The sequence below is a fragment of the Crocodylus porosus genome, unplaced genomic scaffold (genome assembly GCF_001723895.1).
Source record: "Crocodylus porosus isolate Cpor-Errol unplaced genomic scaffold, CroPor_comp1, whole genome shotgun sequence".
Taxonomy (NCBI): Eukaryota; Metazoa; Chordata; order Crocodylia; family Crocodylidae; genus Crocodylus; species Crocodylus porosus.
In genome coordinates, this window is record NW_017728939.1 from 7,806,493 (window position 1) to 7,819,584 (window position 13,092).

Consider the following 13,092-nt stretch of genomic DNA (forward strand, 5'->3'; position numbering starts at 1 on the left):
TACTATGACATGCCCCAACTGGGAGCTGGGCTGAGAAGCCCGCAGACTCATTGCACCAATGCCCGAGTCTGCTGGAAGCCCCCGAGACTCTGGACAAGCAGCAAAGTCTTAGACGCGAAGACAAAGCAGACTCAAACCTACGTGCGCTGCAGGTCCCCTGTGCACCGAGAACAGCTGCTGGAAACCCCTGCCCCTGAGCACAGAGGCTACAGCTCTCAGGCAGCCCCCGCTCCACACACCAGCCTATGGGGGGAAGGGGATTCCCAGGGGTGTCCCCATGATCATGCCTGGCACCACACTCCGCTTTGCCAATGGGATCCAGGCTTGGCCCTACGTTAGGGACCAGGATAGACTCTCCCTCACCCTGCCAGACCCCTCACACCAAGCTACAGGCATCAGCTTAAACAAGGCAAGAGTTTGCAAGAGCAAGGGCGCTCCGTGCCAGGTTGGCACAGCTCAGGTTGGAAGGCAAGGGGGCTGGAGGCACATCCCAGAGCTAGAAACAGCTCCCAAGCTGAGGGGAGCCCAGAAACAGCTCCGCAGGCAGAGGGGAAGGGCAGGAGAAGGTGAGTCCCTCCAGGGGTAAGATGGGGGGAGCAGGGCCACTGCACTACCCCAGCTCAGGAGGGGAGAGGAGTTCAAGGTCACCCACGTCCCCGCTGTATCAGAGCACTGCCCTGCCCCCACCTAGTGCCAGGGCATTTGGATGCCCCCAGCTCATGCCACAGCCTGGCTCTGCAACCCCGTTGGAAAGGGGAGGTTTGTGTGTCTCGTGGGGCCCCTGGCTGCGGGGCACAGAAGACAGTGCCCCCAGCTCTGGATGTGACACCACCCCTGCCTCCCCTGACATGCTGCTCCCCCCGGGCGCGGTACCTGGGCAGGTGGCGGTGTTATTGCAGACGCGGGTCTCCCGCAGCAGCCCGCTGCACAGCGTCCCGTAGGGTGAGGAGACGCAGGACCGCGTGCGCACCTGGGAGCCCTGCCCACACGTCAGCGAGCAGACGCTCCACTGCGACCACTCCTCCGCTGCCGGGTCCCCTGGGGGAGACAGGGACACGCATCACGTTAGTCCCGGCCTCCCTCGGTGCCACCACCCACCTGGGCTCCAGCACCCAGGGGCAGCTGGAGCTAAGGGGACGGAGGCTGCAGGGAGGGGAGATGGGTCTGGGCGCCCTATGGAGAGGAAGGAGGGAGCAGGGCCTGGGCACGATGCACGAGGGTAGGATTCAAGCCCTGCAAGCTCTCTCCCTCCTTCTGCAAGAAGACGAGCAGGAAGGGGGCTGGAAGGGCACACGCCGTACAGACTGGGGGGGAGTAGGTGGACTCCAGAGGGGTCAGCACCCTCCAGGCTGGGCAGGCATGGGCGTCCATCCCCTGGCACTGGCTCCACAGCCCCACCGGTCCAATCGGGCCCATGGTTCAGGCCGCAAGCTCCATCTCTCACCCCCGAGCAGGTCTGCTATTGACATTTCCAACAAGGCTGCTCTGATGAAGCTTGATGAGCTCTTGGAAGTTATTGGACAGGCCAGAAGTGGGGACATCAGTTTGAATTAAGCAGGGAAGGAGGCAGCTGACGGGTAGTCTAGCATCAGCAGGGGCACAGCAAGGCTTTGCCGGAGCAGGGCTCCTAGCCGGGGGGTGGGTCTCACAGCCCTGGGAAACCCAGGCTGGTACTGAGTCACTGCCAGCCGCTCTGCTCCCTGCTACGCTGGGGTGAAACGGGGGAGCTCCCAACCCCACTCCACTGCCTTCAAGGGAGCAGATATGATCAGGCAGGTGCAGGAGGCACAGAGCAGCATGAAACACGGGTACTGCCGCTTTGCTAGCACTGGGCCCACTGGTGAATACTGGGCCACACGCCCCAGGGGGGCTGTGATCACAGTAGCCCTGCCCAGCACATGCACCATCTTCCCAGTCCTGTCTCTTGGGGTGTTTGGCCGGCTGGCTTCAGCATCAGGCACTGCCTGTGGCTGTAGGGTCCCCCAGGGATGTCTGGGGCACTCCCCACCCGTGCAGGGCACTTGGATTTGGTCCTCCGGGGTCGCCGGATACATGCAGGTCCATGCATTCCCCTCCCTAGTCCTGGGGGGGTCAGTCTGAGCCAGCGCTGTTCCTAGCTGGTGCAAAGGGCCCGGCCTCACACCTGGCACAGGGTCGACCATCAGAGCGGGCTGGAGGTGGTGTGTGGAGCTCCCTGCCAGCAGGGGATTTGGCCGCTCCAGCTGGGAAGGGGACAGCAGGAGCTAAGATGGAGGTCCCTGCCCCCCACCTCAACCCCTGGGGAGCGTGTGGCCCCAAAGGGCATGTCTTCCTGGCATGTGCAGGGAGGGCACACTTCACCCCCCGGCGAAGCCACTCCAGGGGCACCCCAGCAGCACACACCAGGGCCACAGGGCAGGCAGAGACCGCAGGGTAGCCCTGGGAGCCTGCCCAGCAGCTGCCTGGGTGATTCGGCACGCCAGGTAGACAGAGCCGGCCCCAATCACTCTCCTGGCTGCCAGCTCCATCCGTCTTCCAGCACGCGGAGAGGCCCGGGGCGCATCAATCACAGCAGCGGGGAAGCACACTGGGCTCAAATTACCCCGGCGAATTTGCTAAATAAATACTCCGGAGCTAAACAATTAATAGATTTTTTTCTCTTTATCACCCTCTGAGGAAGGTGCAAAGAAAATATATAAATGGAGCAAATTAACTCAGAGCACGGGCAGTGACGGGGGGGAACTCGCTCCATCTCCAGCTGCCCAGGGCTTTGCAAAGGGAAGGCGGGCACTGGCTGTGGAAACCTTCCCCGGGTTGCTAGCATGCACTGTGTTATTGTCACCCCAGGGCTGACTCGCGGGGTGCTGTAGGACTGCGACACCCCCCACCCCTGTCGGAGACACTCAGCTCCCCCTCTGAGCACGCTGCCTTCATTCCTGCCAGCCCTATGGGGCAGGGCCTGCTGCAGAGATTGATAGCTAACAATCGCCCGGTGTTATGGCTAATTGTGTTGAGCCTCCACCAGTGGCAGCCTCATCAGGCACAAAAAGGATTAAAGCATACAAATAAAGGATGGGGAGAAGGGCAAGGAGGGACCCAGTGGCAGAGGCTGGAGTCAAACCCAGGTCCCCTGAGTTCCAGCCCAGTGCGGCAGCTGCACAACCAACCTCGGGGACAAGCCCGGCTGCCCCGACCCCTGCCCGGCAGGTCCTACCTGGCAACCCGCTCTGGGTTAACCCCTCCTCTCCCAGCTGCAGCCTGCTGAGGGGTTTCATTGTAGCCGTGTGGGGCCGGCCGCAGAACCTGCTGGCATCTTGGCTCCGCGTGGGGCACGTCGGCTAGCCCCCAGGTCCACCGAGGGAAGCACGCGCACACGTGTCACTGCATGTTCTTGCACGCATACATACGTAAGCCTCTATGTACGCACAGCTTCTCCCATGGGCAGGACCAAGGCTGGAGGCCCAAAAACCACCCGCCCGCCCTCTGTGGTTCGCGGCACCCCATCCTCCGGCGCACAGAGCCCCCCGGCCCACAGGCCCCACCACACCCGTACCTGTCTGCGCCATGTAGACCCCAGGCTCATCCGCGGACCTTGGCCACTGCGTTTTCACCTTCTGATTCTCCTCCACGTCATTGCCTGAAAAGCAGAGAGAGGACGCCGGTGAGAAGGCAGAGGAGCTGGGCAGGGCCCCCCGGGCGTGTGTGCAGCCCCACCCTGGGCAGACATCCAGGGATGGACCCTGACCTGCCCCGGCCCCCCTGGAAATGCATCATCCCAGGCTCCCCAGATGCTGACCCTTGCCCCCGCCCCCTTGGCTACAGCTGTGGGTTGTTGCCCTTGGTCGGTTGAGCAGCCATGGGGGCGTGCAGCAGGATATGCCAGGGACGCTTGGCCTGGGGGGGCAGGGTTGGCCTACTGGCTGGGTCGTGGCATGGAGCACGGACCTCTGGTCCTGGAGTGAGGGCAGCAAGGACGGCTCTGCGGCAGCTGCCCGGAGGGATGGAGGCCTGGCTGCTGCAGCCAGGGCTAGGCAAGGGGGAGCCTTCACTGCCATGGGGATGGGGAGCTGGAGGTGACAGGGGCCAGTCCACACAGTGCATCCACCTGGTGCATCCCCAGCTCCCACCAATCTCTTCAGACATCAGCGCCATCCTCCCGGAAATGCCCCCGCTCCAAGTAGGCACCTTTCTGTGCCCACCGAGTGCCCCTTTGGTGGAGCGGGGAAGGCAGGTCTGCCCTGGCACCGGCGTCTGCGCTAGCCGACGCATTGCCCACCCCCCCTCCCCGCCGCTCGCTGCAGCACGATGGCATAAATGTATGGCTCAGCTCACCAGAAATAACAAGAGATCCATCACGGGCACGTGGCGTGAAACGAGCAGGCGTGCACAGCGCTCCCCGTGGGCACGTGCTCCACTGCCGGCAGGGGAGGGGGCTGGCATGGCCCTACCCTCACGCAGCTCCCCCCCACCCTCCAGCCCTGCCTCTCAGCCCCACAAGTGCGAGGCATCCTAGGGGACAGGATCACTGCCCCGCATCGCGGGTGGACCCAGACGCCAGCCTGGGGAAAGCCACCAACACGGCTGGGAGCTCTCACACACGGACAACCCGCGCAGAGCAAACCACTGGCACCAAGCAAGAGCATTCAACCCCTCCGGGCTAATCTCAGGTCTTGATGCCAATCAGGCCAAGGCGCCTCTCTTGGGCTTGGAGGCATGGTCCCCAGCATCTCAGCACTCCCAGTGGTCAGGGAGGTGGGGAGAAGGGGCCAGGGCACGGTTGACACTAGCTGCAAATATGGGAGGCAAGCAGGGGCACGGTGTGGCCAATAACCAGGCTGGCATGAGCTTCTTCCCCAAAAGCCATGCTCGGGGCAGCCTGGAGGGCAGAAGTCCTCGCCCTCCTGCCCCTGCCTGGCCCTCCAGGCCCTGGCAAAGCATGCCCTGGGCTCTGGCACTGCACGTCCCTCTCCGCGATCTTCTCCAGGCACTCCGCATCCTCCTTATCGATATCCCCGCGGTGCCTGTAATATATGAGGCCCCCTGGCTCGAGAGCTGATTGTGTTGACACTTATTAGCTCTATAAAAAGGTCCCAAATTTACTGACTTTTGCATCGGACTTAATATAATCCATGCCCCGGTGCATTCCCTCTGGAAGGGCTCCACACAGCTACGGCACACGCAAGCTGCCTCCCCCCACCCACTGCCAGCCTCTGCGCAGCCCTGGAGACGCTGGGGCACAGAGAGTGGATCGTGCCGTCAGCTGGGGCCAAGAGCATGCCACCCCCCGGCCCCCGGAGAGATGGGCATCCAGGCCGAAGCGGGACAGCCATGCGCACCTGATTAGAAATGCCTGGGAATTATGCGTGTTAGAGCGTGCACCCAGGGAGCGTCATAAATCACCGGGATATACGAGGGCACTTCCCCCAGTTATGTTCGACAAAGAAACCAAATTCAATTTCCTCCTGAAAGCAGTAAATCTCAGGCTGTCGGGCCCCATGGAGCTGCCCCCAGCGTCGCCTACTACCGCCCCGCACGCTGCGTGTCTCCGCTGCTCTGCCCGGGGCTAGGGCCTGACCAGGGGTCTCTCTCTGGCCAGGACCACCCATGCCAAGTGGGCCCAGAAAGAGCCTAGGGCAGCTCCAGCCTTTGGGCAAGCCAAGGACAGTGCTGGGAGGGGAGGAGGAGGCAGTGATGCTGGGGAGATGATGGGGATGGGTAGAAAAGCTAAGCCAGGTCTGTTCTGCAATCACCCCCGTGAGCCCCATGCACTCCTGCCCACGCAGGACACCCCCACGTGCCCCCTACCCATCTGCCTCCCCCCAGGCACTCCAGAGCTGCCCCCACAGCTCCCCCAGGCATCCAACACACACCAGCCACCCCCATCGTCCTGCCCCTGGGTCCCATGCGGGAGCTGAACCACGTGGCTGCCAGCCCGGCCATGTCTCTGCTGGCCCCCCCACCCCTCCGCCAGCTCGCCGTCCGTGGTTTCTTTAGTCATCAGCCTCCAGGGAAATCAGCCTGTGTTTTAGCGACAGTAATAGAGGGCCTGCGAGGCAAATTTACACTCCGTCTGATTGCTCAGATGAGGACAGAGAAGTACTTAACGCTGGCACTGTCATGAACCCCACCTGCCCCGGCCCCAGAGAGAGGAGGGGGCAGATCAGCACGTGCCGGCAGTGCCCCGCATGCTGCCGCTACCCAGGATGTGCCCTCCTGCCTTCGGAGCTGGTGCCCCGCTGGGAAGGAGCTGGGGAAGCACCCAGCCCAGCTAAGACCTGACTCCCCAGCCCCCTCGGGGCTCCCAGCCACCTTCTGCCCAAAGCGGAGGCTGAGATGCTGGAACCGCACGAGCCAGAGACCGCCCTGCGACCCACGATGCCAAACACACGCGGCTCCTCACCTGGTGCTCAGGCCCCCAGGGGAGATGGGGCGGCATCCACAGTCGCCAACAGGGAAACCGAGGCACGGCAGAGCTGGGCACCCAACCCAAGTCTCCGGCTCGGGGCTGCGACCCTGAGGCCGCCCTGTCTTGCCAGCCCCCCACGCGGCCGCATCTCCATTCCCTGCCCTTCCCTGCTCCCCAAATTATGCGCGGCGCCTTTCTTTTTAATCATCCTCCATAAGTCAATTCCCCCGCAGCGCAGAGGTTGCCATGGAGACCCGGCAGCTTGCAGCCACCTCTGTTTTCACCTCGGAGGCGACGCTTCGCTCTCCTGGGCAGGGGATGGGGTGGGCACGCAGCAGGGTGAGGGCACAGACCCGGAGACCTGCAGATAAGACCATGGATGCAGCCCTGTCCTGCCCACCCCCACACGGCTACAGCTTTGCCCAGGTTGCTTGCGTGCTATGCTCCGATGAAAACCCACAGAGCCCGAGCTTCCCCAGCTGCCCGCCTTGGGGGCGCAGGGCCCAGGCAGCGACAGGAGTCGCCTGACCCTTTCCCCACGGCTCAGTGCTCCCGGAGTTGGTGCCTGAGTGCTCCCGGCTGCCCTGGGATGCGGCTACTCTGACGAGCTCCTGACACCACGGGATTTGTGCATTGCAGTGGACCAGTTTGGGATGCCAGCACTGGACGGGGATGGCTTAGACACCTCCCCGTGCCCAGCAACAATGCCTGCAGGCAGCCTGCGCTGTGCCAGGATCCATAAGCTGCTTGCTTCTGAGGCTTGGGGCAGGCTAATTAGCAGAGGCAGGTGAATTAGCATGGGGTAGGCCAATTAGCATGGGTCAGGCCAACTCACCTTCTGCCCAGCAGTGCAGAGTGCCCCACTTCACACAATGGCCCACATGCAGTTACACGACTCCTGGCTCAGGGGGGACTGAGGTGCCTAACTCCCATGGGAACTAATGGGAATTAGACACTGAGATCCCTTTGAGGATCCTCCCCTTACAGTCTAAATAGGCTGGAGAGCCAAAGAGGTGGAGGGCAAGAGGAGAAAGGGCCCAGCAGGCCAGTGTCATAGCCCCACATGAGACCCCCCAGCCCAACACCCTGCCCTGCCAGCACCACTGCCCCCTCCCAGCACACAGAACTGGTCCGGCTGCAAGAGGTGACAGCACAGGGCACATGCAGGCACAGCACAGGTACTCACGGGGATTGAGCAAGTGTGCACGCGTGAGGTGTGTGCGCACCCACAGTGCCAGTGGGCTGCTCGTGTACACATGCATATTATGTGTGCAAGCACCCAGGGATTACCCACATGTGTGCAAACGGTGCGCGTCTGCACATGCAAGCGTGCACACGCATGCTGGTGCAAGCCCAGGAGCGCAGCATACCCTCCCACCAGAGCCTTTGCCCTTACTCGAGCAGCAAAGACCTGCCCGGCAGGTGGATGCAGCCAAGTCTCGGCTCTGCAGGCACCTGTCCCTCCTGCCAGGGCCAGCCCCCGGCTGCTGCTCCCCATCTCGTGGACTACAGCCAAAAGAATGGGTCTCTGCAGCATTGCTATGTGGCTCCCAATTCCTGCCCAAAGAGTGGGGAAGCGGAGCCCAGGGCTGGCACCGTGGGGGTGGTGGCTGGGCAGGGTTAGGGTCCCGCAGCCCCAGGGGGATGGAGGCAGCCCCGTGGGGAGCGGGTGGTGGGAGCTCTGCTCAGAGGAGGCCCGATGAGCTCAGAGCTGGGTGCTTGCCAACCCCGAATCAAAGGCGCAGCATTCAGCCCCGGAGCCCGGCCTGCCGAGGGGGACCTGGAAGGGGAACAGGCGGCTATTCTCCATGGTGGGGCAGTGGGGCTTGGGGGGGCGCCAGGCAGGGGTCAGGCCAGCGGATCCCCCTCCCCCGTCTGTGCCAGCCTGGCACATCAACGGCGCTCTGTCCTCCAGGGCCCGCTCCCATGCCAGGGAAGATGTGGCAGAGGGAGGCATCAGAGCAGCCCAACCATGGCCGGGCAGACAAGGATGGTGTGCACCCACATGCAAATGCACACGTGTGCACATCTAAGCGCACCAAAGCACTCGCAGTCTTGTGGCTTGGCCTGGTGACAACAATCCCTAGTGTAGACGGGGCTCTGCAGACAGGGCCATCAGCTGTCTCGGCAAGCAGAGCTGCATCCCCACTGGCAAGGACCGCCAGCCATGTGGTGGTGTGTTCACCCTCTCTCCCCGGCAGAGCGTTGCAGCACACACGCACAAGGGCTGAGCGTGCCTACAGGCCTGTGTGCTAGTGGGCAGTCCTGCCCAATGGTGCTACAGCAGGAGAGGAGGTGCCAAATGCATGAGAGAGAGAAGCATGTGATACTGCAGCACATGTGCAGGCCAGTGCACTGGGTCCAAAGGGGGCAGAGCTGGGATCACGCTCCAGGAGAGGAGGAGGGTGCAGCTGCATGCATAAGCATGCAGCTGGGGAAAGAAGCGTGCATGAACACTGGTGAGAGAGAGGGAGGTGTGCAAGACCAGGCAAGCACCCTGCAATGCCCAGTACCCTGCCAGTCCAGCCTCATCCAGCCCTGAGCCCAAGTGCCTGCAGCGAAGCAGCCCCAGGCTGGAGCGGCAGCTCAGCCGAGTCCTGCTGCCTCTTGGGGCCCCAGCGGTGAGCTCCCGCGTGCTAGCCCCTCTCCCGCTGTCCCTGCCAGCGACAAGGCTGCGAGAGAAATGAATTACCCCCGACGACTTCATTGCTGCGCTAACATTTCCCATCCAGGTGCCGCAGGGTTTTAATTGAATGTCAAACATAATTTGGCGGAGGGAACCGGAGTTCAAACAACTGCCCTTCCAGAACAAGCCGCCGCGCAGCCGGCTTCAACGGGAGTCGCGCACGGCCCCAGGTGACACCCCCGGGTAGGCATGTACCCTGCACAAGTCCCATCTGGCCAGGCCGTTCAGCGGGGGACCCCTTCTCCTGTGGCTGCTTGTTACCGCCTGGACCAGGTCAGAGGATGCAGCGCGCGATGAGTTTGGAAGGTCTCAGCTCACATGCCTCGCAGCAGAAAGGCCAAGATGGGGCATGGAAATGGCTCCCTTCTCCAACCGGCCCCTCGGCACAGAGAGCTCGGCTACTTCATGATAACACACAGACCCAGCGAAGCCGAACGGGGCTGCTTAGGCTAACAGTGGTGTCTTGGGTCCCCGCTGTGCCAGGCCCTGCACGGACCCCAGCAGGGCTGGACACAGAGAGAGGCTCTAGGGGGAAGATCTTGCAGCCTAAGCAGGCCTGAGTTCCTGGCCCCATTTCTATAATGGGGGCGCTGAGGCTGAGAGAGGGGGGTGACCCATGGTGACAAGGCAGGCAGTGGCAGAGTCAGCCCAGCCCAGCTTTCCTTCCCCAGCCACCTTCCCTTGCAGCCCCAGCACTCCCAGATGAAGACTGGCTGGGCAGGCTCGTGCTCCCTCGGGCTCCTAACCAGCCATGCCAAGGCACATGAAACAAAAAAGTTCCCAAGGGGCATGGTGTTATATGTTCCTGTGGCCAGCACAGCTGGAAGCTGAGTCTGCAGGGTTTGCCCATAAAGACACTCAGGGCCTGACAGAAATGCTGAAGTCTGACAGAAGAACAGAACACAGCAAGGCCAGCCCCACAACTGGGAACAGCTGCGTTTTGTTCTTCTGTCAGGCTTCAAGGGGGAACATCTGGCCAGCTGTGAGGCACAGGGCAGCTGATGGGTCACAGCTCCCAGCTCTGGCCCTCTAAGCAATACAGGGCAGGCATGGTATCGTCGATGTGCTACAGACAGCACCATTCCCATCCCAACGTGCAGGTACCCCCACCCCCCATCCCGCCCAGCCACATCTGGACATCCCCAAGACAACACCTGCCACCCTGAACACACTCCAGCAACCCCAGACACACCCTTGGCAGCTCTCACCATCCTGCCAACACCCACCGATGACTCCTGACAACCTCCAGACACTTCTCAACACCCCCAGAGAGCCCCTGACATACCCCAACACCCAAGGGTCTGATGCTCCATAAGCGTTTGGAGAAAGATGCTCTGAGATGCAGACAGTGCCTGCCCCTGCAGGGAAGAGGCCTGTTTAAGCAGAAGCCTGGGGTGCTCCTGGGTGCCTCCAGTCACCAGCCCCTGGCCAGAAGGACCAGCTGCCCCAGTGAACAGTGCACTGGGCTTCTGTCCTTCAGGACCTCACTTGTGTCCAGTGGCCAATATGGAGCCTGGCACATGGCTTGACCTGTGTGGCAGGCAGGGCAGGAACAGAAGGCGGCAGGCAGGCAGGATTAGGGGGCAGCTGGGCAGGATTTGGGGTTGTGGGCAAGGCGGAGGGAAGGGTCAGGACTGAGGCAGCGCTGCAAGGAGCTCCAGGCTGGACCGGCAGGAAGCCCAGGGGCAGGATGAGGGGCAGGTGCATGGAGGGGGGCAGTGCAGAGCTGGAACAAGAGGGCAGCAGGGTAGCTCTGACCTGGGCATGCCAAGGAGCATGCAGTGGCTCCCCCCGACCAGGCAGGCAGCTTTCACCGCACGGCGGGTTCATGCACTTCCATGACCAGCCAGTGGCCTTGTGCTGCCGGGTTAACAGCCCAGCGCAGCCTTGCTGAGGTGCTGTGACACGCTGGCGGCAGTAGCAGGCACCTGGGCATCAGCCGTCAAGGGGAATTTGCCACAGGAAAGGGTCACTGTCCCTGGAAATTGTTCTCAGTGTCGGCACCGATGCAGAATGACAGGGCCACAGCGCCAGGGCACTCCATCAGCCACCAGCTGCTGCAGCACCAGGGGACAGGGAAGCCCAGGAGCTCCCACCACCAGCCGGGCAAGCAGAAAACTTGGGCGAGGGATGCAGGGGAAGGCAATAACCCAGTGACCTGGGCTTTGGTGGGAGAGAAGGGAAAGCAAAGACGCCTTCAGTTCACACATCCTCTCACCAAACAGAATTTGGGGACCTGCTACAACGTCCTGGGCATCCATTGGCCCCAGCACCAAGGGTCAGGTCAGGCCAGACCAGACTGGTCTTGCTTCTTCCATGCCTCATCCAAGGTCAAATCCCGGCACAGCCCCTGCTCTTAGTGTGTCAGACCCACCGCGGGCCGATGCCCACATCCACTCCCTGAGGGGCATGCAGGAGGGGCAGGACAAATGCCAGGGGTCTGGGCGCACAGACTTCAAGCACCGGTGCCTTTAACCCTCCTCCACCCAGCGTGAGGCAAGCTGGGGGCAGTGAGCCTTTGAGCAAGGGAGCTGGGCTGGGGCAACTGTAGAGAGCAGGGTGCTGGGGGAGGTAGTGGGGTGCCCCCAGGCACTGAACGGGGAGCATGCGTCCGTCTGGCGGGGCTGAGGTTTCGGCACACACAGACGGACGGAGACCAGAGCCGTGGTGCCCACCCACGGGGGCTGGAGCTGGAGCGAGGGGTGCAGCTGGGGAAGGGTACAGCCCTCACCCCCCAGATGGCACAGGCACCCCCATCCATACAGCCTCAGCACAGGGGCCCGCGACCCTTTGAATACCCCATACGACAGCCTGCTACTGACGCGTGGGGACCCCCCAACCAATGCACAGGAGCCCTATAGCGCAAACCACCAAGGGAGATTCCCCCAAGCCAAACCTCACCAACCGTCAGGCCCAGCCCCCCCCCCCGGCTCCCGCCCCAGCGCCCCCTTACCGTATTTAATCTCCGGCACGTATAAATCGTTCGCATTCCCAGAATGCAGTTCGGTCACGCAGCACTCGCTGCTGCTGCTGCTGGGGACGGCGGGCGGCGCCAGGGCGTTGGACAGCGTCTCGTTGCGCCGGGGCGGCGCGGCGGCAGCCGGGGGGCTCTCGGCTTGGCAGCTGCAGCCCGTCTGGGTGAGGCCGCAGTGCGGCGCGCCCCGGCCCCCCACCTGCAGGCACTCCTCCAGCCAGCGGCACAGCACGCTGCAGGTGAACTGGCTCGAATTGTTGTTGTTGATGAGCAGCACCTCCACGAAGCGAAACTCCAGGGCCGCGGGGGCCAGCAGGCGGGGGGCCGCCTCGGGCTCGGCCGCCAGGCACAGCTGCACGAAGTTCTTGTCGAAGTGCAGGAAGGTGAAGGGGCCGGCGCCCTGGCACAGCTCCAGCTGGGCCTCCAGCTCCTCGTCCCCGGCCTGCTCGCCCGGCGGGGGTGCCCCGGCCTCGGCCCGGGGGCCGCAGCTGTAGTTGGAGAGGTAATGGTCGAGGGGCAGCACCATAGGGGAGAAGTGCGTGCACACCTGCTCTTCCCGGTTGAACTTGAGGTACAGGGAGTACTTGGTGGGGTCGGGGTTCTCCAGGGTCCACGAGCAGCCGGAGGTGATGGTGGGGAAGAGGTCCTTGAGCGAGAAAGAGCCGTAGAGGACCCCGGAGGCCAGAGCTGAGCAGGCGCTGGGAGCCGGGTCGAAGCCCCACGTGAGCCACAAGAGAGACGATATCACAGACAGTAAGAGGGGACCAGCAGGGGTCATCCTATGTCATTTGCCCTGCGAGGGGGAGAGAGGCACAGTCAGACCGGGCACTGATGCCCTGGGGTTACTGAGCAGCACCGGGCAGCCCCGGAGATGCCCCAGGCGCCGCGTCGTGGCAGGAGCGTAGGCAATGAGGTTAATCCACGGTGCGATGATTGCTAATTGAAATTTTTTTTCTTTTTGCCAGGGAACCACGTGGCTCCGTGCCCGGAGGCTGGGACGGACAGGCAGGCTGGCGTGGGGTCGGGAGTCTGCGTGGCAGTGTGGCC

The 13,092-nt window shown here is 62.9% G+C and overlaps 1 protein-coding gene across 7 annotated transcripts in view; it reads right to left on the minus strand.

Moving 5' to 3' along the window:
* The window catches only part of ADGRB2 (adhesion G protein-coupled receptor B2), a 53,585-nt gene extending 40,749 nt beyond the window's left edge, over positions 1 to 12,836 (minus strand). For 5 of the 7 annotated variants that reach the window (XM_019547792.1, XM_019547794.1, XM_019547791.1 and 2 more), the window contains exons 1-2: positions 12,025 to 12,836; positions 3,533 to 3,616 (exon numbers count right to left, since the gene is read on the minus strand). In XM_019547792.1, the coding sequence (XP_019403337.1) occupies positions 3,533 to 3,616; positions 12,025 to 12,823 (883 nt within the window). In that variant the 5' untranslated portion in view covers positions 12,824 to 12,836. Of the gene's footprint in view, positions 1 to 873; positions 1,039 to 3,532; positions 3,617 to 12,024 lie in introns of all 7 variants that reach the window. The other 2 variants (XM_019547790.1, XM_019547795.1) reach the window with 2 other exon arrangements.
* Between the last annotated feature and the right edge of the window lie 256 nt (positions 12,837 to 13,092).